We start from the raw sequence: 26,456 nt of genomic DNA, 5'->3' as shown, positions 1-26,456 counted from the left end.
TGGTTCTTGGGCCCAGAAAAGGGGAGAGGCACGTTTGTGGACAGGCTGATGGTTTATCAAAGTTTTCTGATTAAGCTCTCTGGTTATAGGTTATGATAAGCACGTTGACTGGAAATGTTTGGACGAATTGTGGTATGTACAATTAATAAACATGTTAGGAATTCCCTGGCAGTCCAGGGGTTAGGACTCCGCGTTTTCACTGCCAAGGACTAGGGTTCAAGCCCTGCTTGGGGGAGTAAGATCCCACAAGCCACACAGCGTGGCCAAAAATTAATAATACTTTTAAAAATAGGGGCTTCGGGGGCTTCCCTGGTGGCGCAGTGGTTGGGAGTCCGCCTGCCGATGCAGGGGACGCGGGTTCGTGCCCCGGTCTGGGAGGATCCCGCGTGCCGCGGAGCGGCTGGGCCCGTGAGCCGTGGCCGCCGGGCCTGCGCGTCCGGAGCCTGTGCTCCGCGGTGGGAGAGGCCACAGCAGTGAGAGGCCCGCATACCAAAAAAAAAAAAAAAAAAAAATAGGGGCTTCCCTGGTGGCACAGTGGTTAAGAATCCGTCTGCCAATGCAGGGGATACGGGTTCGATCACTGGCCTGGGAAGATCCCACATGCCGTGGAGCAACTAAGCCCGTGTGCTACAACTACTGAGCCTGCGTGCCACAACTACTGAAGCCTGCGCACCTAGAGCCTGTGCTCCACGAGAAGCCACCGCAGTGAGAAGCCCACTCACAGCAACAAAGACCCAACACAGCCAAAAATAAAAACAAACAAATAAATAAATTTATTTAAAAATAAATATATAGGGCTTCCCTGGTGGCGCAGTGGTTGAGAGTCCGCCTGCTGATGCAGGGGACATGGGTTCGTGCCCTAGTCCAGGAAGATCCCACATGCCGCGGAGCGGCTGGGCCCATGAGCCATGGCCGCTGAGCCTGCGCATCCGGAGCCTGTGCTCCGCAACGGAAGAGGCCACAACAGTGAGAGGCCCGCGTACCGCAAAAAAAACACACAGGATTAGAGAGGTAACATGACTTAGAAAGAAAAATGAAAAGTATCTGTGGCTTTTTGTTATAAACAGTAAAAGAACTGAAAAAAGAAGTGATCTTTTAAAGTATGAGTTTATTCTCCAGGTTTTCTTAAATATCCACAAATTAGTGCTTTTATTGCAGCTATATCCAGAAGCTGGAAACAATTTAAAATATGTTCTTTTATCATACATTTAACACTTATAAGAGATAAAATGGAACAGTATGAACTTTAGAGATGTTTTTCAATGATTCAACAAAAAGCATATGGAAATTGATAATTACAGAAATAATGATTGAACTCTAAAATAAAAACATAAATTATATAGAAATGAAAGTGTAAAAGGTGTTTCATTAAAAACAAACAAAAAAACAGTGGCTCATCACCTCTCCTGCTGGTTAGTAACCCAATGAAAACAATGAGTCAAGTATTCTCTTCTCCATATGAAAACAAAGTGGTTCCAACCTTTTCATGCATGCCAGCTTTAGGTCAGAAATGCGAGCCAGGATTTTAGGTTCAGAATATCTCAAATATTTTACTGCCTTAAGCTAATGGATTCTTCTTTGTAACACAAGAAATTGGTAATAACTCTTTAAGTTTGCTTGGACAGAAAAAACAATGGATGAGCAGTTAATCAAGTCAAGTGGGATTTGGTCACTGGGACACAGTTACAAATGGCGCCAAATCAGAACACACAAAAAGCTTAGTTTGAGGGTGAGCATGTTAAAATAAAAAACGAAGAGGAGCATTTGAGACCTTTACAGCAACGTATTTGGCCAAACAGTCTAGGTTTGGCAAGTACAAGGGGAATGAGTCCCTAGAAAGATGAAGTTAATGAGAAGCTAGATTCAAATTAGTTCCAACTCAATTTACAAATTAACAATGCAAAATGATTTTATTTTCCATCCTTTTCATTCAAAAGAAAATTAAAAACTATATTCTTACTGCTAATGTAAACTTCTGATGTTTCTCACCTTGCCATATTTTTCGTTAGTTTTTAAAGATAAGTGATAGCAGATATTATTAATGTGACCAGTACATTAAATTTCCAAAGAATAAAATTAGATTAATACTATGTTATTATTCACAATAGAGGTTCTACAACTGTCCCCAGCCCTGGGATCACGAAATAGGACGATTTAGTGATCATTAAATGGAAAATGAATTGTGAAAACTGTTGTTTCCAGAATGCCTTTCCCTCTCTATTTGTATTTTTTAAAAAAGATCTTATACTTTCTTCATTTAAACATATTTTAAATAACCTAACATTGTTTCCTTTTTCCATTTTCTCTGAAATCAAATTTTAAAACTTCTAAAATTTGCTCACAGTAAGTGATCTCAGATGTTTCTTTTAATAGTAAAACTACTTTGTTTAATTCTGTTAAAAAAAGTGTCAACACTATACCATTTGCCAAGAGGGTGGCCTGAAGTCTCTTTTTTTGGTCATTTTAATGCATTTTAGGTTGTTATCTAGCATGCATATAATGGAATTAAAGTTCCTATAGGAGAGAATGAATTTGGAGCATTAATGATGTAATTACAAATGGAAGTTAAAGCCACAAAGGAGTTATAAAAATGACCTTGGGTATTAACCTCTGTCAACACAATTAGTTCAACAACTGGTCAAGTCAGGGAAAGGGGGTAAAAATAAGCTACTGTGATTGAGACTAGCTTGACTCAAAAAAAAAAAAAAGTCTATAGCCTACCAGATAGCTCTGTACACACTCAATCTAGAGACTTTCTGCCACAATACTAAAATACAAATTCTTCACAAATCACAACTTTATCCCAAATGTTCTTATACGTTCTATGCTGCTTTTTAAATTCTACTAAATAATCGATAGCTTTACAACAAAATTAATTTTATTTAAAAAACACTTAAATCACTATCCCACAAAATGTTTAGAAACACAGGTAACCATGGAAGGTAAACGTGTATATACTGCTTTTATTATTATAGTTATGGTTGTTAGCTGAATGAAAACAAATAGTAGCTAAAAAGGTTTCAAATGATGGAATAACGTATTTAGGTAAGTTATGACAATTTTTTGAGTACTCAGACAATAGAAATGTATTATATATTTTTGCACCAACTGCATATGCAAAGTTAACAATGAAATCGAGGAACTGAAGATCAAAAGGGGCCTCAAACATATTCACTAGCTTTTAAATTTTAGACAAAAGAGCTGAGAATAGGAAAAAAAACAACAACAACATATACACCATAAAAGTCTTTTTCTTTTTTAATGACTTCCAATTTTAACTCTTTTCTAAAAGCACTAAGGGCATGGAGACGCTTATTGTAGATTATGTATCATCTCCTCTTTGGCTATGAGGTGTGTGGTTTTGTTAACTAGAGACATCAATGAGTTCAGTTTCTGAGACCAGTCATTTAATAAATTATTTGGATCCTTGGGTCTCTGGAAGTTGATAATTCCTGCCAACCTGTCTACTTTAGCAAAGATGGTCTTGTTAACTACTAGATTCGAGAGAAAAGCCTCTGACTCCTGCAAGAGAGAGACAAACTGGATTAAGACAAGATAATTTTAATTATCAATAAACAAAATTTAAGGAAAGCATCTTCTAAACTCTTCACTCAAGAATATGCTAAAATTCATTAATAGTTACAAACTGCTGATTTCCTGCAATGATGTACTTATTTTACTAAGAGTCTAGGGAATGATTAGAATGAGTACACTCGAAGTCAGCGTTCAGTTTGAACCTCCCTGCAAACTTAATGCTGTGGGTACTGCCTAAGAGCCTGTTGCCAACAGCAACTTGGTCTACCTTCTACGTTTCCCCCTAAAAGGCAGTATTATACAGTTAGTTTCCAGAAATGCTGGGTTAGAATATATGCTCTGCCACTTGCCAACTCTGTAGCCAAAGAGAAGGCACTTTACTTCTAAGGACCCAGGCACCCTCGTCCAGAAACGAGAAAAGCTAACGAACTAACCGAGGATCAAGCCCTCTAACCCCAACATGCCATGATTCTTCCTTTTCAGCTAAACTGTCAGACTCCTTCTGGTGACAGAAATGGCTTTTCAGACCATTACTATCCACTTTGCTTAACTCCTATCTCTTTGTTATTGTACATTTTACCAACATGAAACCCAGAACTGAAGATGATATTCCTCTACCATGTCCTGGGTCCTTTTCAGGTGAACTGCAATCAAGTCTCCCTCATACGTTTTATTTCTACAGTTCACTTTTGGGAACCTAGACATATTTATTATAGAAATATATACTTTATCTTCAAATTAATCACTGTAAAACTACCATATTTAAGTGAAGATTTTAACTAGTGTAAATAATATTAATGTAGCTATAAACTTGATACTTAGGCTACTCTTTGGTATTCAAGATAGCTTGGGGAAACTTTCTATCACCTAAACTTAAAATTAAGTAATAAAACAAAATTGATTTTCTTGCTCAATTTTTACAAGTCAATTGATTTTCAAAATGAATGGTTACAAACAACGTTTACTACTTACATCAACAGATAGATCCAGAAGTTGTGCCATCCTCTTCATCGTTATCCTCGTGTAATACTTGGCCATTATTCTAATATTCTGAGGAGAGAATAGAGGGCACGGAGGACACAGCTGTCAGCAAGGCCAAAAGCCCATCCCATTTGTTTTCATATCCAAATAGGTTTAGTTAAAATGCCAATACTCAGAGCTTTTATTTTGCTATAGTCCACCACTGGAATGAAGCTGGTTCTAAATGTCAATAACGAAACTAAATATTTAGATATTTTGGCTTCTGCAGTTATTTTTAGTTATTCTGAGGACACTCTACAACTCTTCTAAAATATATATAGTCAAAATATAGGCTTAACTAAATTAGTTGTTAAAAGTTGTAACCGTACTAAAATATTTTTGCTGAATGCAAGAATCTAAAGTTAAGTTTTTCTAATTATGACACAAATGTTTAAAAGGCTAAAATTTTAAAAAGATCAAAATCATCTCAAAACGCTACCTTATCATCATTATAACTACGTAAAGATAACTCAAAATTAAACTCTTCATTTTCACTGGAAGTGGTGCTAAAGTTAGAGAGACGCCCCTCTGTTATTCTTAATGTTACTAACAAAGCAGCAGCACTCACAAGGAAAAAGGGGGATGGTGGGGAGAAAAATGAGCTCATCTTTGAAGAAGCTGCACCTCCTCCCATCTCTAATCAGGGCTGATGGCAACACCAACCTCTCAGAAAGCATGAGAATCACTCAAGACTCCCTGCTTTTCCTTCATCCTTTAAATCTAACCAATGACCAAATTCTATTACTTTTCTTCTTTAAAACAGTTAATTCCATTCCGCCCACTCTTCCTCAATACCTTGGCTACTGCCTTAATTCAAGCCCATAAAGCCACTTAGCTAGTCTCATCTCCAGTCTTTCCTCTCTCCAAATCCACTCTTCACACTTCCTCCCAGAGGAATCTTTATAAAATACAAGCCTGGTCATTATGCTCTCAGCTTTGTTACGACCCAGACCTTTTCCGTACCTCCAACTTCCTTTCTCACTGAGCCCTTTCCTTGGAGGTCCCCAAGTTCCCCTGCTGGTTTGCTGCCTCCATGCCCATCTGCCTACGGGGACTGCCCTCCCTTGTCTGCCTGCTGACTACATACTCTTCTCACAAATCTTACCTCCCACATCGATTCCTATGTATCCGGCCTGACCCTTCTTCCTGGTGGAACCAATCAACTCTCTTCTTGTGCTCCCCTCTAGTACATGTATCCTTGTACCATAATACATAATTTATAAATGCATCTTCCACTGTGATTTATTTTTAAGCATTTTGAAGGTAGGGACCGTGTCTTATTCTCCCATGTGTCCCAGCACTTTGTACAGTGTGTGGCATATAGAAGGCTCACAATAAATGTTTGTTAATGAATGAATATTGACATAATTCAATTTGTAGTGACACCAAGAAGATCAAAGGTCAGCTTTAAGACATGCTAACCATTTCCAAAACTACGCAGCGAGTACCAGAAAGAAAACACTCCCTCCACCCCCATCCATCCCTCACATTCTTAAGAAATTCCTTCTGATTTATATGCTATAAAACTTTGGATTCTTGAGGTCCTCTCAAAATGCAGCATGCTAACACAGTTATCTTTTCTGAAAAGCTAGAAAGAGGTGGGGAAAAAAAGACAAGAGGGGTAAGATAAATTCTGATATGCTTTGGGAAATAAGACAATAAACATCTGAACAACAAATTTACATCACTACTACATTGGGCATAGGAAAAAAAATCCTAAAGTGAAGAATTAAAGACATAACATCCAAAAGAAACATTTGAGGAATAAAAGTTTATGCTCAAATATGCCAAAGTTTACTTCTAAATTGGCATCTCCATCATGCCAGATCCTTACATGTTCAACAACTCTGTTTTTCAAGTCTTTCCACCTTTTTTCACCTTCCTCTGTATAACCAAAAACATCAGTTGCAGGACTCTCCAGAGAACCTTTTCTTAATTCCATTCCGTAGTCTTCAACAAGTGTGGACCAACGCATCAACTCCATTGTGGTAAAAAGCTTTAAAAGATCCCTGTAAATTAAATAAAACTTAATATATTCCAAATCTGTAAAAATTAAGTTGCATCTAATAGCAAATTTTAAAATATCAAGAAAGAGGATTTTTATAGTTTTGTTTGTAGAACAAGATGCAAGTTATTATTTATTTTACCAACTTTACTACCATTTTTTCCACAGTAATTGTGAAAAGCACATTCCCCTACTTATCATTTTGCTATCTCCTCTATTGTATTTGCCAATCTCTGGACTAATTGACTGTAAACTTACTAATGAAACAGATAAAAGAAAAATAGCTTTTAAAAAAAAGCACAATGTGCTTATGATAAAGCCTATGTCTGATTGATCGAATCATTGATTTATGGTTGCATTGGGTCTTCGTTGCTGCTCACGGGCTTTCTCTAGTTGTAGCGAGCGGGGGCTACTCTTTGTTGCAGTGCGTGGGCTTCTCATTGCGGTGGCTTCTCTTGTGGAGCACAGGCTTTAGGCGCGTGGGCTTCAGTAGTTGTGACACGCGGGCTCAGGAGTTGTGGCTCGCGGGCTCTAGAGCGCAGGCTCAGTAGTTGTGGTGCATGGGCTAAGTTGCTGTGTGTCATGTGGGATCTTCCCGGACCAGGGCTCGAACCTCTGTCCCCTGCACTGGCAGACGGATTCTTAACCACTGTGCCACCAGGGAAGCCCATGTTGTATATAGTGGATTTTCAGAAGCATCTACTTCTGAAAATCACAAAGCCCCAAACATTTACAAATGACAAAATTTATCAAATGATTAATTAAACAAAAGTGAACTTGAAATAAGACTTCTACTTGATAAGTGGCTTAGAATGGAGTGTGTTATAACCTCACTGCATTAATTTCAAATGTAGTCCTAGAAAAACACTTTATTTTCTCTAGTTTTATTCTCTAATACAATCTATCAGTAACCAATTAAGAAGTATACACTTAGGTTAACCAATTTTCTTTCAAAACGGTGCTTCTACTGAGACATACTATACTAATTATAAAAGTACTTACTTGTATTTAGGAATTTCTTCTAACTTCTTGTCACCACTTATTCGGTGAACCAAATCTGACTGTTCATTGTCAAAAGGAGCCAAGATAACATAAAGGACAACACTTTTCAGGGCCTAAAAAGGTTGTACAATGCAACAGTTTACATACAAGACTAGAAACAAAATGGAAACTTTGGCAAAAAGTGAAAATTCATGGAATAATTGTATATGCTCATTTTTAATACTGTATTCAAAAGTCAGGGGAAAAACCTTATCAGATTGCTCTTCATAGTGCTTTTCTTTAATGTTTACTTTTCATAAAACTATTATAAAACAAATGCAGCGAATCTTTGCTAATTTTTTTTCCTTTCTGGCTGTGCTGCACGGCTTGTGGAAATCTTAGTTCCCCGACCAGGGATCGAACCTGCACGCTCAGCAGTGAAAAAACAAAGTCCTAACCACTGGACCACCAGGGAATTCCCAAATCTTTGCTAATTTGAATAACTACCTGGGTTGGCTTTTTTTTTTTTTTAATTGAAGTACAGTTGATTTACTTAGTGTTAGCTTCAGGTGTACAGGAAAGTGACTCAGTTTTATATATATATATATATATATATATATTCTTTTTCAGATTCCTTTCCATTACAGGTTATTGCAAGATATTAAATATAGTTCCCTGTGCTATAGGGTAAATCCTTGCTGTTTATTTTATATAATACACAGTGGTATGTATCTGTTAATCCCATACGTCTAATTTATCCCTCCCCCAAACATTTTTTTTAAATAAATGTATAAAAAAAAGGTTCTTATAACAAGTTAGCCTCAAAAATGTGGAATCCACATATAATCTATTCACAAACTTTGCAAAATAATTTTCCAAAGTAATGCTGGGTCTTTATCTGTGACCTTTGTTAGAAGGTAACCTGCTGTACATGTCTTAAATAGTAAGCCTACATGTCTTCAAAGGCCACAAATAATTCATCTGAATCAGTAAGGATAAAGTGAACTATCAACAGACTGAACAGAAAGCAGTACCACACAATTGCATGTAATTACTGAAGTTAAAGTTATTTCAAAAAATGCAAATTCTTCCTAATAAGTATCAATGTCAAGTTTAAGACTATATTCTTACCTGTTGCCACTTTTCACTTTCTGCCTGTATACAGGGAGTATCATAGATTGCTCTGTAGTGCTTACAAATAGACAAATAAGATCCTTCATGTTGATCCAGCTGAATCATTAAGTTATAGTATTTCAACTTTAATTTCTGAAAAAAATTGACAAAGTAAATTGGGGTTTACGGGGTTTCCCCCAACATTTTCAGAGTAAACTTATAGTAAGATATAGGCTTACCTCTGTATTTTCTTCCTGGAAAAATTTGGTGTTAATTTTCTTGCTGATGATTTGTGTACGAATGTAATCCTTCACAGCTAGGCAGAGCCGCATTTGCTCCAAAATAAACTCCACTCGCTCTTTCTTTTCCATTGACCCATACGTTTCCACCTAGCAGAGTAAGCCCCCAACTAAGATTATAATCTTTAGTAATATTTTTAAATTGCAACAAAATTAAAGAGACATTAAAAATTCACACTTGATAAATAATATGAACCTTAACGCGTATTGAGAGAGTGTTGATGTGATATAAAAAGCTAGTTTCCTCCAGGAAATTACAATTAAAAAAATTATACAGTAAAATGGATTTTCTTTTGGTGTAAAGTTCTATGAATTGTAACACATGCACAGATTTCTGCAACCACCATCACAATCAAGACACAGAACAGTTCCATCACCCGCATAACTCCCTCACATGCCCCCTTTACAGTCACACTCATAACCCCTGAAAACCAATGATCTGTCCTCCAATACCACAGAACTGTGTTTTCTTTATTATTATTTATTTATTCGTTCATTCATTCATTTTTGGCTGCATCAGGTCTTAGTTGCGGCACGCCGGACCTCCCGTTGCGGCACATGGGCTTCTCTCTAGTTGTGACGCACAGGCTCCAGAGCGTGTGGGCTCTGTAGTTGCAGCACGCAGGCTCAGTTGCCCCACAGCATGTGGGATCTTAGTTCCCCGACCAGGGATCAAACCCACATCCCCTGCATTGGAAGGTGAATTCTTAACCACTGGACCACCGAGGAAGTCCCCCAGAATTGTCTTTTCAAGAATGTCGAATATAATATGCAACCTTTTGAGACTGTGTTTACTCAGCATAATGCTTTGAATAATAAGATTCATTCAAGTTGTTGTATAAATCAAACAGGTCGTTCCTTTTTATGGCTAAGTAGTATTCCATGCGTGGATGAACCCGTTTATCCATTCACCTGCTGAAGAACAACTGGGTTGATTCGATCTTTTGCCTATCACAAATAAAGCTACTCTGAACATTAGTGGACGAGTTTTGTGTGAACATAAACTTTCCTTTCTCTTGGGTACCCAGGGATGGGATTGCTGGGTTATACAGTAAGCGTATGTTTAACTTTATAAGAAACTGCCAACCTGTTTTCCAGAGTGGCTGCACCATTTTGCATACCGATCAGCAATCTATGAGAGTTCCAGCTGCTTTGCATCCCTGCCAGCTCTTGGTATTGTCAGTATTTAAAAAAAATTTTTAGGTATTCTAATAGGCGTGTAGTAGTATCTCATCATGGTTTTAATTTGCATTTTCCTAATGGCTAATAAGGAAATGACAATTCTAAAAATGAAAAAATATATCAGTTGCAAGCTCATTATATAATAGTTGAAACCATTATACAAAAAAGAGGCACAGGTCTTTTTAAAATTCAGATGACAAGGCTGATATTACACTTTATGGATGCAGAATGTAGAGTTACAGTAGATACCCACAAATATAACAGAGAATCAATTATATCAAATACTATGAAAAAGTTTCTAATATAATATTTGGCATACATATATTATAAATGATTTATAACATCTAGAATGACACTTTTACAAAGTAGAATGAAGTAAGGCTATTACTACTACAATTTGGTCTGAAATGTTTTTATTTGACTGTCTTGTCCTTCGTTATTTTTTTTATTAGTTATTCAACATATTGTGTGCCAGGCACTGTGCTAAGCACTCTATGTACACTAATTCTCCTTTGTAATTTCTTAAGGAAAATAAAAACACACACAATGAACCATCCATGTTTCATTTTGACATGTTCACTCACTCTCCATGTGCCAATTACTTTGAAGCAAATCTCAGACAAGATATTATAAATATTTCAATATGTATCTCTAAAAGATAAACTGAAAAAAATATCATACCTAAAAGTTCTTTATATCACTAAATATCTAGTCACTCCTCAACAGTCTCATTTATTTTTTTAATCAACTCAGAATCCAAATAAGGCTCATACTTTGAAATCTGTAGATATGTTTCTTATGCCTCTTTTTTCCTTGCCATTTATTCATTGAAGAAATCAAGTCAATCATCCTAGAGTTTTCTAGAGTCTGAAGTTTGCAGACTGCGTCCCTGTGGTATCATTTAACAGGCTCCTCTGTCCCTGGTACATCTTAAAAACTGGAAGTTAAACCTAGAGGCGTTATATAACTGAGGTTAATTTTTTGGCAAGAATACTTCACAGGGGATGTTGAATCATGAGGCATATAGTCCTCCTGGTTGGCAAATAGAGTCGGGAGGCAAAACTATGGAGCGAATAAAAAGATCAGTGGTTGCCAAGGGTTAGGGAGAGGAAGGGATAAATAGGCAGAGCACAAAGGGTTTTCACAAGCAGTGAAACTATTCTTTATGATACTACAATGCTGGAGATACATCATTATATGTTTGTCAAAATCCATAGAGTGTACAACACTGCAAGTGAACCCTAATGTAGAACTCTGTACTTTGGGTGATAATGATGTGTCAATGCAGGCTCACTGACTGTAACTAATGAACCACGCTGGTTTGGGATGCATGATAGTAGGGGAGGTTGTGTGTGTTGTGGCAGCAGTGGGTATATGGGGTATCTCTGTACTTCCCACTCAATTTGCTGTGAACCTAAAAATACTCTTAAAAAAAAAAGTCTTTTAATTGAAAAGAAAAAAAAAAAGGTGTGTGTTTGGCAGGGTGGGGAGCCTGAAGCCAAACAGAACTAGTGGTAATCCAACAAGTTACTTAACTCCTTTGAGTCACAATTTCCTTGGCTGAAAAGTGGGGATAAAAATAGTGTTGCATGTGAACATTAAATGAGATCAAGTATATAGAGAAAATGTTTTTAAAAATGACAACAAACACAATGCATGCTGTACAAGTTCCTTCCAGTATTATTTTTTTCCTTTCCTTTATCTAAAATGGATAAGGTACATGATTGAAAAGTTAAAATAATCGATTTAACTTAACGGGGAGCCTTTGATGGACTAAAATTATAAGCAAAAATTTGAGCACAGGGCTTTCCTGGTGGCACAGTGGTTAAGAATCCGCCTGCCAACGCAGGGGACACAGGTTCGAGCCCTGGTCCGGGAAGATCCCACATGACGCAAAGCAACTAAGCCCACGAGCCCCAACTACTGAGCCTGCGCTCTAGAGCCCGTGAGCCACAACTACTGAGACCACGTGCCACAAATACTGAAGCCTGAGCGCCTAGAGCCCGTGCTCCGCAACAAAAGAAGCCACCGCAATGAGAAGCCAGCACACCACAACGAAGAGTAACCCCGGCTCGCCGCAACTACAGAAAGCCCGCGCAGCAATGAAGACCCAACGCAGCCAAAAATAAATAAATAAATAAATTTTTAAAAAACAATTTGAGCATAGTTTATGTACATTTCTCTGATAGGAGAAACGGCTTTTCTCAGAGTTCTTAGCACTCTGCTATCTCATTTTAAGGCCTCTCTTAAAAGCTGTCCTGAAACACAGCAAACTATGAAGGAGTTTTTCTTTGTTAAACCAATATAGCCTAGAAGTTGACCACCAATCAAATATTCATTAAGAATGAAGCCAACGATAAACAGTAAATTCCTAAGGCATAAGTAAATGAACGTGAATTACTGGTTTTATTTAAATTCTAAAGAGAATTAAAATGTTCAAATAAGTTAAGACTAATTTGCTGATCCTACTTTTCTTCAAAACTTTTTTAGCAGTTAAATTTGGTTGGGAACATAATTACACAACTTCCAGCTACTTAAATAACCTCACACTCTGTAGTACTCACTCTTAATCCGGTGGTTCAGAAGAAAGTGGTAAGGTGCCAAAATAAACAATTACAAGAAAATACTACTGACTGTTTTTTTTTTTTTTTTTTTTTTTTGCTGTGCCACACGGCTTGTGGGATCTTAGTTCCCCAACCAGGGACTGAACCTGAGCCTTCGGCACTGAAAGCGCCAAGACCTAACCACTGGACTGCCAGGGGATTCCCAAAACACTGCTGACTGAATGCAAAATTTTACATACTCTAGAATGCAGCACCTTACCTGTAACTCTTGTAAAATGGAGGCTGCCTCTTTGACGTCACCATTTTGCTCTTTTATAGTTGCTAATGTTTTAGTCAGCCGAGCACGCTCAATTTCAACGTAAATCTACAAATACGAGAGGTTTATGTTATCTAAATTCCTACAGAAACGTGCTAAAATTGAAAAGGTAGAACTGAACTATTATTCAAACAAGATATTTCTCTTGCAGCTGTCATGCACTTTATCCTCCACGTACAAACAGCACTGTGTGACATTTTACATTTCACAATCACATAATTTTAAAGAAAATAACTCTATAAAACGTTATCCATATTTTGCACTTTGCTTTGAGAACCTAAGTATGAAATCACTGTGCTTAACAACTAACAGGACCAAAAACTAAATAAATCGCACAGAAAGTGCCTTAAAAGAACTGATTATTTGAAAAATAACACTTTGCAAAGAGCGTATGCAGTCTATTATATATAATTCAACCAATACTCTCATTCTGATTTCTCTTTAAATGCAAGGCTACTTTCTCTAAAAACATCTGATCTTGCTAAGTTAAAGTTACGAGCATTTTTTGTAGCCATTTGTAATGTTAGTAGATTTATAATTTCCAACAAATTAAACATTAATAGCCTAACAAAGTCTAGGGAACTAATTTTCATGCTTGGGCTTCCTGACCCATTTAGCCTTTGCTCTGCAGCAACTCCTTTTCCCCACTCCAGTCCCAAATCCTTAATCTCCAATGATAACAAACTGCTTACACTTTCCTAAATGTACTAAATGTTTCTCACTCTGATATCTCTGCATATAATTTCCCGTATGTCTTAAATGCCCTTCTCCCTATGCTCTGGCCCAGTAGAACTTCTATTCATTCTTAAAAAGCCAGCTGAGCCACCATAAACTCTCTGAGGCTTTCCTGGGGTCCTCAGCCAGTCAACCCCTACCTCTGTGCGGCAGGGAACAGCAAGCACATTGCTACAGTCATGACCAGCACAGTAACTATTTCCATGATTGATCTCTTTTGAGGTTAAAAATAGCGTCCTGCCTGTTTTGGACCTCGCACAACACAGGTAGGTGCTCAATAAACGTTTAATAAACTAAACTATCAAAAGAGGCAGTAAGTTATATATAAACTAAGTTTTTGTCTTCAAACCACAAAAATCTACCTAGAAAGAAACGTATCTACCACAGCCACCATTTCATACTTGCCCTTTTTAGAGAAACACCAGATTGGGGGTGGGGATGGGGCACAGGCATCGAAAGAAATACAGATCGATTCTGGCAAGACAGTGCAAGTTTGAAAGCTAACCTCACACTGTAAACACTCTAAGAAACCTTAGCTGTCCCAAACATAGACTTCTTGAGCAGATCTAGGCCATGTGAAGAAATAACCTTATGTTTAATTATTACCAAATGTAAATTTGGGATAAGATCACTAATTTCTAGAAAAATCTGGTTATACTAAGACCGTCACTATTTAAGTATATTCACTGGCATATGGGAAGACACTAGAAGGAGATGTATTTACAAAGATATGGGTTAAATTAAGATGATGACATTCTGTGTATTCCACCTTAAAAACACATACATATGTACTTATATAAAATGTTTAAACACGTAAGTATCTCTGAATACAGGTAAGAAAGTACTTACTGTGAGTTCTGCTAATAGAAAACTTACCTTTCCTTCTGTAACCATTCGTAGAGTATCAATTAATCGAAGTTTGATTGGAAGGTCTGTGATTTCCTCAACGTAAGTACAGCACTGTTGAACCATTTTCGCAACAGCCTAAAATAATAAAAACCATTCATAAATTAAATTCATTCCTCATACATGAAAAGGAAGTATTTTATTGATGGAAGTGCTGTGGTCAAATCTGGTCTTCCCAAGCAACTCTAGATACTGAATTGCCGATTAAAAAAAAAATAAAAAATAACCCCCCCAGGCCCACCCCTGCAACCCTTAGCTAAGAAGTACTGAATACTCAGTGACAAAGCAGTAAAGGTTAGAAAAACCTCAGGTGCAAAGACCTTACCCCTCTCCACTACAACTGGTGGGTGAGCTGATTACACAACAGGAAAGGTGGAAGAGGCATGTCTGGCAATGTCCGTTAGAAGGCTGGCTGGCTAGCGTTTTTACAGTCAAGAAGAAAAGTATGGAAGAACTGGCAACAGATTAAGGGCAGGGAAAGGTGGGGGGAGAGAAAAGCAGAGTTTAACAGTGGCTGTGACAGTAGTGAAGCCATAAACAAGAGTCGCTGGCGGAAGCAGAAAGTAAGACAGTTCCACCATCTGGGTGGGGAGCAGGAGCCACAGCCAGCCACGCCCACCTCAATAAAATGCGACACTGAAAAGCACAGCATCTCTTGCCCACGGTTCCCTGACAGGTAGTACAAGAAGGTTGTACGACATTTCTTCCAGCGCCAACAGTCTATGGTCTAGGTCAGGGGTCAGCTGACCTTTTCTGTGTATGTTTATAAGTATTTACACAGTAAGTATTTTAGAGTTTGTGAGCCATAGGATCCTCTGTGGCAACTATTCATTTTTGTTTTGTTTTGTTTTGTTTTGTTTTTTGCGGTGCACGGGCCTCTCACTGTTGTGGCTTTTCCCATTGCGTAGCACAGGCTCCGGACATGCAGGCTCAGCGGCCATGGCTCACGGGCCCAGCCGCTCCGCGGCATGTGGGATCCTCCCGAACCGGGGCACGAACCCACGTCCCCCGCATCGGCAGGCAGACTCTCAACCACTGCACCACCAGGGAAGCCCGCAACTATTCATTTTTATTTTTTATTTTATAAATAAATAAATTTATTTATTTATTTATTTTTGTCTGCTTTGGGTCTTCGTTGCTGCATGCAGGCTTTCTCTAGTTGCGGCGAGCAGGGGCTACTCTTCGTTGTGGTGCACAGGCTTCTCATTGCAGTGCACGGGCTTCTCATTGTGGTGGCTTCTCTTGTTGCAGAGCATGGGCTCTAAGTGCGCGGGCTTCCCTAGTTGTGGCTCACGGGCTCTACAGCACAGGCTCAGTAGTTGTAGCGCATGGGCTTAGTTGCTCCCTGGCATGGGGAATCTTCCCGGACCATGGCTTGAACCCGTGTCCCCTGCATTGGCAGGTGGATTCTTAACCACTGCGCCACCAGGGAAGTCCTGTGGCAACTATCCAGCTCTGCCTTTGTAACTCCACAGATATGCCATACATGACAAATGGGTGTGGCTCTCTCCCCCCAAAATTTTATTTACAAAGGTGGCAGGTAGGATTTGGTCCTTGGCCCATAGTTTGCCAACCTCTAATCTAGATTCTAAACAGCATATCATAATCGTTGATAATAATAATTAGGACTCAGTCATCAGGAAAATGTTAAATTACATAAAGCATATTTTGAGATAGCAGAAAAGTAAACAGAATATCTTGCTGTCAATTCTGTCTCAGTAAAGCTTTAAAAATAAATCCCATGGTATATCCTGCAAAGATTTCCTTGAAAAACATTTAATGTTCACATAGCTCAGATTAGACTTAATTATCTGAAAATTAGCTGTTTAGAGACTCCCAGGAGTTCCAAAAGGCGAAGGTTTTATTGTAAAATATAACTCTTTCAGTAAGTGCAAAGCTCTGGAACACCTAGTCTCTCACAAAACAGATGATCCCTCTAAAACTAATTATAATAATGATTTCTAGAAGGGCATACAACTTGATCATTCTAAAAGCTGTGCAAAAAATACATTAACAGAAACCAGATGGGGAAAAGAAAAGGAAACAAATCAATATTCTAATGATAAGTGAACATCTTGCTGCTCCCTGAAAAAACTGTAGGGAAGTCATTAGGGAAGCTACAGTTGGCGTGATGCTGACGCTCTGCGCTGAAGTGATAGTGACTTAGAAAACGTTAATCTTAAGCAATCTAGAAAAGGTTATTTTAAGAAGTTACTACTTTCTAACCCTGATAAAGCAAAAATGAAAAGTTTGAGGTAAAAAGTAATTATGAGAAAAGCAAAGAGATATTTGGAGTCCCTAAGTACTTTCCAGCTGTGAAAACATAACAATGTTAAGGCACAAAGAGCAGCGCTGGTTCCAGTTCTGGGGATGTCACTAGCCGGCTGTAACACTGACTCCAACTCCTCTTTCCCCAAGAAGCCTTCCCTAATAAACCTAAGTAAAACCTTTCTCTTCCTCTTTTCATATATCTTAGCATCTTTACTATTCTAATGTCACTTACTATATGTTGCCATGTATGCAAGTAATTTTTTAAAAATTTAAAAATCAATCTTGGGACATGTTAAAGATTGCTATGATTACTTGTGATTTATGTTCTGTACTAAGCTGTAGGTTACTTACACATTTCTTCACATTCCAAGAGCCTTACATATAAAATTCAGTTTCTCTATCAGAAAAGTAACAGAGTAAACAGTCCCTCTACTAGTTCTAAAATTTTATGACTCTATGAAATTAAATCTGTATTTTAGGATATGTGCTTTGAACTTTATATTAATACTATATAAAACACATACTTTTATTTTAACCCAGGTTGCCCCAAGATTTCTAATTAAGTAGCCCTTTCAAAATTGTCCCATAGAAAGCAAGTCTCTTAGAAAATAAGAGGAAGATGATGGCTTATCCATGTTAGTCTGTCAAACCACAGAAATGAGCAGCAAAAAGCATATTTAAATGAATTTCACATTCACATGTACTAGAGAGCCTCAATTAAATCTATGTTAATTCTTAACAGTGAATTTTATATGCATGTAAACTTATCTAAGAAAAAGGAAAAAAACCAATCACAGTAACTTTGCTTTTTGCAAAAAATAATTTAACCCACTCTAATATCAAGCCCACTCTCACAGCAGACTAATTAATAAAATAAGGGCTTTGGACAAGAACCCTGTACTTCTATTTTTTGGTTCTACTACTACCTTGTTTTACAATATCATTACCTTTATCATTTGAAAGCAAAAAATAAAAACCCATAAGCTACTCGGAACAGCATTTTAAAGATAAAATAGAAATGTAACAAGTGGAGTCTACTTCTATAGAGGATCATTTAAATATATCTCAAGCAGAACAGGAAAGCAGTAAAGAAAATCCAGCTTCACAAAAACACCAAAAGAGAACATATATAATCTTTAAACAAAATGAGTAGTCTGAAATTTTAAACAAAATGATGTCTGAAAATGGCCTCAAAAATAAGTTAAATAGGGGCTTCCCTGGTGGCTCAGTGGTTGAGAATCTGCCTGTCAATGCAGGGGACACGGGTTCAATCCCTGGTCCGGGAAGATCCCACATGCCGTGGAGCAACTAAGCCCGTGCGCCACAACTACTGAGCCCACATGCCACAACTACTGAAGCCTGTGTGCCTAGAGCCCATGCTCCGCAACAAGAGAAGTCACCGCACTAGAAAGCCCGCGTGCAGCAACGAAGACCCAACGCAGCGACCAATCAATCAATCAATAAGAGAGAGTAGCCACTGCTCACTACAACTATAGAAAGCCCGCGCGCAGCAACTAAGACCCAAAACAGCCAAAAAAAAAAAAGTTAAATATAAAGTGTTTAATAAAGGCTTGATTAAGTAAATTACGGATTATCGACTTGACAGATTATATAACACAACCATTTAAAATAATAAATATGAAGGAGCAACATGGAAATAGAAGAAAGCTGCATCAACACTCTCAGAACAATTTTGTAAAAATATGCAAATATATAAAGATTAGAAAACAAAAATAGAAGCAGTTGTCATGAGAATATGGATAGAATTTTTAAAAACTCTCTAAATGTTGTGATGTTGATTTAACAGTAGATTTAAAACAGATTCATAGAAAGGTTTTTTTTCTGAAAGTCCTTATTTAAATTTGAATGTATTTGTTTTTGATCAATCATGAACTCACTTGTTTTAACTGACTCCGTCTTTTTGACAAAAGAATAATATTTTCATTAAGTAAATCCCATTCTTTAGCCTCATAGCACATCTTCACTACTGCAACTAAGATACGGGATGTAGACACCATATCAGAAGCCTGTAAGAATGAAAATATATTGAAAGTTAATGGAAACAGTGTCAAATGAAATTAATGGCAATTGAGGTTTTCATTATAATCTACTCACAGTTCGGGTCTGTTTTTCCAAAGAGAGAAGGGTTTCAATGACTTCTTGAAGTCTTCCTTCCTAAAACAAAAGATAAATGAACAATGAAAACACCAACAACACAAAACCAAATAACTTAGTCTAACATGAGATGTTTCTGACACAGAAAGACAAAATCAATAGCCTATTTTAGAGGAAAGAGACTACTGTTGTCTTTTTCTCCTTTTCATGATACTGCCTGCTTCTCCAGAGGATTCCAGAAGTCAGTGGTTCCCAACTTGGGGCCCACAAGCTACTTTTTTTTTTAAAATAGATCTTTATTGGAGTATAATTGCTTCACAATGCTGTGTTAGTTTCTGTTGTACAACAAAGTGAATCAGCCATACACATATATATATCCCCATATCCCCTCCCTCTTGAGCATCCCTCCCACCCTCCCTATCCCACCCCTCTAGGTCATCGCAAAGCACTGAGCTGATCTCCCTGTGATATGCTGCTGCTTCCCATTAGCTATTTTACATTCAGTAGTGTATATATGTCGATGCCCTAACCCACTACTGGGCATATACCCTGAGAAAACCATAATTCAAAAAGAGACATGTACCCACAATGTTCATTGCAGCACTATTTACAATAGCCAGGACATGGAGCCAACCTAAGTGTCCATCAACAGATAAATGGATAAAGAAGATGTGGCACATATATACAATGGAATATTACTCAGCCATAAAAGGAAATGAAATTGAGTTATTTGTAGTGAGGTGGATGGACCTAGAGTCTGTCATACAGAGTGAAGTAAGTCAGAAAGAGAAAAACAAATACCACAAGCTATTTTTAACATTTCAAAATGCCTAGGAGAAACTGACTCTAGAACAACAACGATTTAACACTCAAGAAAAACATCAAGTCTTTGTTTTGGATTCTAATTCATCACCTCAGTGTGGTAACACCTGTTTATCTTGTTCTTTAGAGACTCTTAACTGGCTGTCACCTGTGTCTTTGAAGAATAAAAACGGGAAAATGGGGCTTCCCTGGTGGCGCAGTGGTTGAGAGTCTGCCTGCCGATGCAGGGGACACGGGTTCGTGCCCCGGTCCAGGAGGATCCCACATGCCGCGGAGCGGCTGGGCCCATGAGCCATGGCTGCTGAGCCTGAGCGTCCGGAGCCTGTGCTCCACAACGGGAGAGGCCACAACAGTGAGAGGCCCACGTATCACAAATAAAAATAAAAAAAGGGAAAATGATGATTTCTTTATAAATTCACCTAAAGTATTTTAAAACATGAAGTTCTGAGGAGAAATAAAAAGGATATTTGGTGGTAAAAAGATAGGAAACCCTGGTTTAATTTTTCAATGACTTTAGAAATAAATTATAGTTGTGCTTAAAGAAAAGAAAGCCTACCTGAGATTACCCACACATGCTATACCAAGTCATCAATTGACAATAATCTCCATCTCATATGTAAAAGCAAAACATTCTCCCTGGGGCATACATTAAGAAATGAGAAAAACAAAATTCAAATAATATAAATCTAGATGATAATACACCAGGACTAAAATAATCCATCATATTAGGAACCACACATTTTGATCAAAACAAAACCAACCCATAGCACAAAGAATGCATTAATTTGGGCTTCCCTGGTGGCGCAGTGGTTGAGAGTCCGCCTGCCGATGCAGGGGACATGGGTTCGTGTCCCGGTCCAGGAGGATCCCACATGCCGTGGAGCGGCTGGGCCCGTGAGCTATGGCCGCTGGGCCTGCGCGTGCGGAGCCTGTGCTCCGCAACGGGAGAGGCCACAACAGTGAGAGGCCCGCGTACCGCAAAAAAAAAAAAAAAGAATGCATTAATTTAAGATATTGATATTACTAACACTGAATGAATTGGAAATGATGAGGAGGGTTTCATCTATAAATCACTTTTCTAACCGTAAAGGAAATTTATTTTTATTTTAATGATATTCATAGATGGTACATGAGTACTACTCTTTTACTGATGAGAGAAACTAAACAGCTTTTGAATTAAGGGCACAAATAATGTTTAGACTTCAAAATACTGTTCCCATATTTTCCAAGATAACTTTTAAACTATGAATTTTCTAGGCAGCACAGAAAATGTACTGTATAAGCATTGTTTGAATTTATTTTAATTAAATCTAAAACATACAATTACTAACATTTTAACAATGTTTCCCATGCAAAGGGGAGCACCAGTTCTGAAAGCTGTATAGGTTTACGTGTACAATAAATGTTGGCTAAATGTCCATCAGAGCAGAAGAACAAAGAACAAATCTATAAATTCTCCAAAGTTAAAGGTTAATAAATCATAAAAATCAAAGAATTGAAACCTGTGTTGTTCAAAGGTCAACTGTAATTTCCATAGGGAAATGGTTACTACTTGGCAACAAAATATAGTGCAAAAATAGCTAAAATGCAAAATACTGTTTACTGATGGTCCCCTCTTGTCACTTTTGTAATTACTATTAGTCACATGATTGTGATCAACAGCATGTAGTTTACTGTATGGTATTTTAATTCAGAAATATGGATTTTAAAGAACTGCACCCTACAATGAAGGAATCACACACCACTCTGCAGCTGGGGTCTACCAGTATCAACAAAATATTAAACGTCACCGTCACCGTCTCAGAAAGGCGTTCTTGGATAACGCTCTCTAAAGTCAGGAGTCACTCAGCACCTCCTTTAACACTCCAGCCCACTGAGTTTCTGCTTTGCAATGACCCTGTAGACAAAGAATGTCACCTGCCATTTCAGTAAACAAAGGATGTTGCCCCGTAAAACAGGATACTGGCCCTAGATAGTTAAGATGTATATCAAAGAAATGACTTCAATAAGCCCAGGCTCCTGCATCCTCCCCTACAGAGAAAAACACTAAAATCATTAACTTGAGATGTCTGTTTTTGTGACTAGCAGTAATCTTTTGAGGTTCAACTACATGTTTGTTTTATTTCAGCCAAAACTCCTATGTATTCTGGCTCCTCCATCACCTCTATGGAACAGTCCCTCAGAGCTATCTGAGTGGCTGCCTTCCTGGGCTATAGTTCTCAGTAATGCCCCAAATAAGACATAATTCTCCACTTTTAGGTTGTGCATTTTTTTCAGCTGACAACCCCAAACTCATTTCCATTTTCATGTTCACTGTCTTTCTAATCTCACTAGAATGTACTCTGTAAGAGCAGGGGCCATGTCGACACTGTTCACCACTGTAGCTCAGAGCTCTGCACCTGCCCAAGCATATAACGGTGTTTTTGTAGATATTCTGGAGCATCCCTTTATACCCTGTACCACAGTTATTAGTGTGCATGTCTTGCCTCCTAAGTGGTCTATAAGTTCTTTAGGGCTGGACATTGTTTGATTGTTTCCCTTACACCAACCTGCACACAGTATGTGTTCAATGGATTGACACTAACCTGAACTATTCACTTGATCTTGGCTTACAATTCCTGATTCTTACTGTTACAGTAAGTAGGATGTGACAAATTATATGGCTGACAATTCAGTGCTATCTGAGAAACGTTACCATCAATTTCATTAAATACAACTCCCAATTCTCTAATCATCCCACTTTGCCACCCAATCTTCCATGTTCAAGCTTATGGCTAAACATCTTCCTCGTTCCTTTCCTATCTATTCACATATCTTACTTGAAATTCTACCTCCTCAATACTGCCTTTCAACTCAGAGGAACAAGGTGGTCAGAGCTATCAAAACCAAGTTGTTAGAACATGTGACTTTCGTGACTCCTTTTTCTCATTAAAATAATCCTTGTCAATGAGGTAAATGACTAAGGAGTTTATTCAACATCAATACATGTTGGGTATCCGTATATTCTGTATGTTTGTGTCCTTTAACTCCTAAATGATCCAATCTTTTAATGATTTCTTAAACAACCTCAACAAGAAAAGGCCCATAAAAAGTTAACCACAAATAGTTGAAATGTAAGGCAAATCCAGTACTTCTAAATGAACTATTTCTTGAAGGGGTCTTTTGTCCAAGCTACTAACAATCAGTAAACTGTTTTACATTTCACCTCCTCTTTATTTTTAGTGTTAACCATGAGAAGAGGTTGCAGGTGACCAAATGAAATGAAAAGACATTAAGAGGAGGGAGAGGGACTTCCTGGTGGCGCAGTGGTTAAGAATCCTCCTGCCAATGCAGGGAACACGGGTTCGAGCCCTGGTCCAGGAAGATCCCACATGCCACGGAGCAACTAAGCCCGTGCACCACAACTACTGAGCCTGTGCTCTAGGGCCCACGAGCCACAACTACTGAAGTCTGCGCACCTAGAGCCTGTGCTCCGCAACAAGAGAAGCCACCGCAATGAGAAGCCTGCGCACCGCAAGGAAGAGTAGTCCCCACTCGCCATAACTAGAGAAAAGCCCACGCGCAGCAACGAAGACCCAACGCATCCAAAAATAAATAAATAAATAAATAAATATTTTTGAAAAAGAAAAATCAAATGACTTTAATTTTATAGTTTAACAGGCCCCAACATTCCCTGTTTCATCCACTTGACACCCAAAAAATCATTTGGCATTTGAGTTTGCAAATCTTCTCGACTGTCTTGAACATAACAGCGATGTTCTAAATAAATGCCATACATTGACTGCTAGAACAACTGTAGCAGCAAAATATTTTTTTCTTACTGGCCTATAAGCTATTTGAAAGCAAGAGCTTTGTCCACTAATCTTTATACCCCCATAAAGTCTAGCACTGACTGGGTCTTGCACACAGTAGCCTATCAGAAGAAATTGGTAAGGGGAAGATTTTTTTCACCCTAGTCTCAGTTCTTGGAACAACTGGACTCCTTTAAAGCAATCAGCTTCTTCCTTATGGCAACTATCAATCTATTAATTCCAAAGAGGTGGTTTGGGGCTGACTTTGACCTGTACATATGTTTTGTCTGATCTACATGGCATTGGCTCAAATAGTGCTTTAAAACACATTAGTGTCCAGTTTCTAAATATAAAGGCAATTCATATAAAAATCCATATTCCTGGTCTCTCCCTCAAATTAGAGTTCATAAAGCGCGGCCTTCATTCGCAATTGGCAAAGATTAACCTGAGGTGCAGAGTTCCTACTCTCTTTCCTTGAGCAGGTGCTCGGAAGTTCAGGTTTCATTACACTTTGCTCACTAGGCAGGACACTCGGTGAAAGCAGAAGCTCTAGAATCAGTATGCCTGGGTTTGCATCCTGGCTCCACCACTTTACTAGCTGTATGATTTTGGAGCATGTGACTCAACTTCTCTTAGACTGTTTTCCTATCGTAAAATAAGAATGATAATAATACCTACCTCACAGGGCTAAGGTGAGGATCAAATAAGTTAATACATGAGTGCCTGGCACTGCAGAAAGCACTCAATAAATGTCAGAGATTGTTTACCTGTCCGGCACTGGAGGTGTTTGAGTTTTCCAACCTCTATGTAACTGGTGATGTTTCTTTTATGTAACTGGTGATGTTTCTTTTATGTAACTGGTGATGTTTCTTTATAGTAGCAGCTAGAAAGCTCAGAGGTGAATTGATGGCTACCCTCTACTTAGGGTACTGAACCTAAGAAATACAAATGTATCAACTTCATCATCTTTCCCTAACCTTGTCTTTTGTAAAGCCCCACTAAATTCTTTATTGGAAAAAAAGAGAAGCATTAAAAGGGTTCTTTCTGAGAATTAAATGTGAAGTATTACTTCACACTCCTCCTGCCCCTGAATTTATTATGTTTTAATGCACTTAGGTAGTAAGCTCCTTAAGAGACAAAAACAACCCTATTAGTGAATGCATCCCAGATGAATAGCAATACATGTTTGTGGCTGAATTGATCAAGGAATTTAAAGAGGCCTGAGCACAACCCTTACCAACGTTCCCTGATGAAGGTGATGCAACAACCATCCAAACCCTCATCAGGCAAACCTAGGTTTAAATCCCTGGTTCCACCTATTACTAACTGTTAGTATGGACAGACAACTCTAAGCCTTGGTTCCTTTACATGTAAAATGATACACAAAGTTTCCTGACACACAGCATCCCATGTTGCATGATAAATGTTCGGATCAAGTAAAATTTCTATTTCATGGGAGATATGCAGCTGGGCTAAACTACTGTTAACGACCTCCATTAAATTATGTTACTTTGTACTTCTGTGCCTGTTTGTCTTTACTCGTGCAGTTCCCGCTCCAGGGATGACTCCTCCCCAACCCAATCCTATTCTTCAAGGCCTGATACAAACGTCAGCTTCTCTGTAAAACCCTCCCTTAACCGACCAGTAAAAACGAACGGCTTCCTTCTGTGTTCCAGTAAGACTTTCATACTTGTATGGCACTCACTACCACGCGTAACTTGTGTAATTTGTTGTGTACACGGACTCCTCAGGGACAGGGGTCCTGTGTTAATCACCTTCGTCCCTGTCCCTTTCCTGTCCCTTCTCCTGGCCAAAGGCCAAGCACATCGCCACGATGCGTACGCAACTTAACCAGAGAAACTGGCTCGACAAGAGCCACAGAACTAAACTCTCTGATCTAGCGTGAATGCTGAAGCGGCCTTAATCCCTGAGAAACTACTAAAGTAAACGTGAAACAGTATCCAAGAAAAGGTAAAAAGTACTAATGGAGCCCCAACTCCTAAGGGAATGAAGTGACCATCTGTCCTGGGGAGGTTCTGGGAAGCTGTATGCACTAGCGTACTCCGGCTGCGGGGTCTCCCTGGTCAGGCAGACCTGGGATCTCCTACTTCTGCAGGCCTAGCTCGGGCCGGGCAAGCAACAGGGGGATGCGCGCTCCAGCCCGCAGGCCCCCTGAGGCCTAAGCAAGCTCGGCGCCGTGACTCAGCCCCTGGCGCCCGCCAACAGCCAGTCGGCCTCCCCTCACCTTGGCCAGCTTCTCGCACTCCGGCAGTCGCTGATCCACCGTGGCGCTGTAGTCCACCTCCATCTTGACGATGCGCCCATCTGCCCGCTCCGAGTCGGCGTCCGCCATGGTCCCTACCTGAGCGTCCCTTGATGTCCCCCTAATTCGGCACCACTAGTCACCCACACCGGAAGCCGCCGGCGCACCCGCTCAGGCAGTGCGTCGGCAGCCCGCGCGAAGGACCCCACGAGGCCCCCTTCGCTGGCCGCCAGGCAGGCAGCGCCGCGGACAGCCCTGGGGGCGGAGCTGGGGCGCGGGGCTCGCCTGTGCACCCTACGTCCGGTTTTGTCTTTGCTGACAGACTTCTCATCTACAGTTTGCGGTGAGAAAAGCTAGTGTAATCGAATAGGCTATTATACATATTCTTACACCTCTGCTTTGAAATATTATGATTTCTCAGAGCTGTGGGCAAGTCGCTTAACTTTTCTTGGATCTCGGTTTTCTTCTGTCTATAGGAGCAGGCTGACATAAACGAAGAAAAGAGTTCTCAGGTTTCATATGGTTGAGAATCTTGGTGG

General features: G+C 39.0%; 1 protein-coding gene across 1 annotated transcript; it reads right to left on the bottom strand.

The window, feature by feature from the left end:
• Positions 1-1,088: 1,088 nt before the first annotated feature.
• PSMD12 (proteasome 26S subunit, non-ATPase 12) lies at positions 1,089-26,101 on the bottom strand. Its single transcript, XM_060081947.1, has 11 exons — positions 25,900-26,101; positions 19,042-19,101; positions 18,825-18,953; positions 14,626-14,733; positions 12,958-13,062; positions 8,893-9,042; positions 8,672-8,806; positions 7,562-7,674; positions 6,389-6,563; positions 4,507-4,584; positions 1,089-3,522 (listed from the first exon to the last, which is right to left on the bottom strand). The coding sequence occupies exons 1-11, from the start codon at positions 26,005-26,007 to the stop codon at positions 3,313-3,315; spliced, it is 1,371 nt and encodes a 456-aa protein (XP_059937930.1). The 5' UTR covers positions 26,008-26,101; the 3' UTR covers positions 1,089-3,312.
• Positions 26,102-26,456: the final 355 nt, after the last annotated feature.

The sequence above is a fragment of the Mesoplodon densirostris genome, chromosome 18 (genome assembly GCF_025265405.1).
Source record: "Mesoplodon densirostris isolate mMesDen1 chromosome 18, mMesDen1 primary haplotype, whole genome shotgun sequence".
Lineage (NCBI taxonomy): Eukaryota > Metazoa > Chordata > Mammalia > Artiodactyla > Ziphiidae > Mesoplodon > Mesoplodon densirostris.
The sequence above is the reverse complement of the archived record's forward strand: the minus strand, read 5'-3'. Positions and strand labels throughout refer to the sequence as shown.

Coding starts and splice junctions, on each gene's coding strand:
- PSMD12 (XM_060081947.1), bottom strand. CDS start 26,007: ATGGCGGACGCCGACTCGGAGCGGGCAGATGGGCGCATCGTCAAGATG. Junction 7,675..8,671: donor AAAGTGAAAAGTGGCAACAG/GTAAGAATATAG, acceptor CAACCTTTTTAG/GCCCTGAAAAGTGTTGTCCT. Junction 3,523..4,506: donor TTCTGGATCTATCTGTTGAT/GTAAGTAGTAAA, acceptor TCTCTCTTGCAG/GAGTCAGAGGCTTTTCTCTC.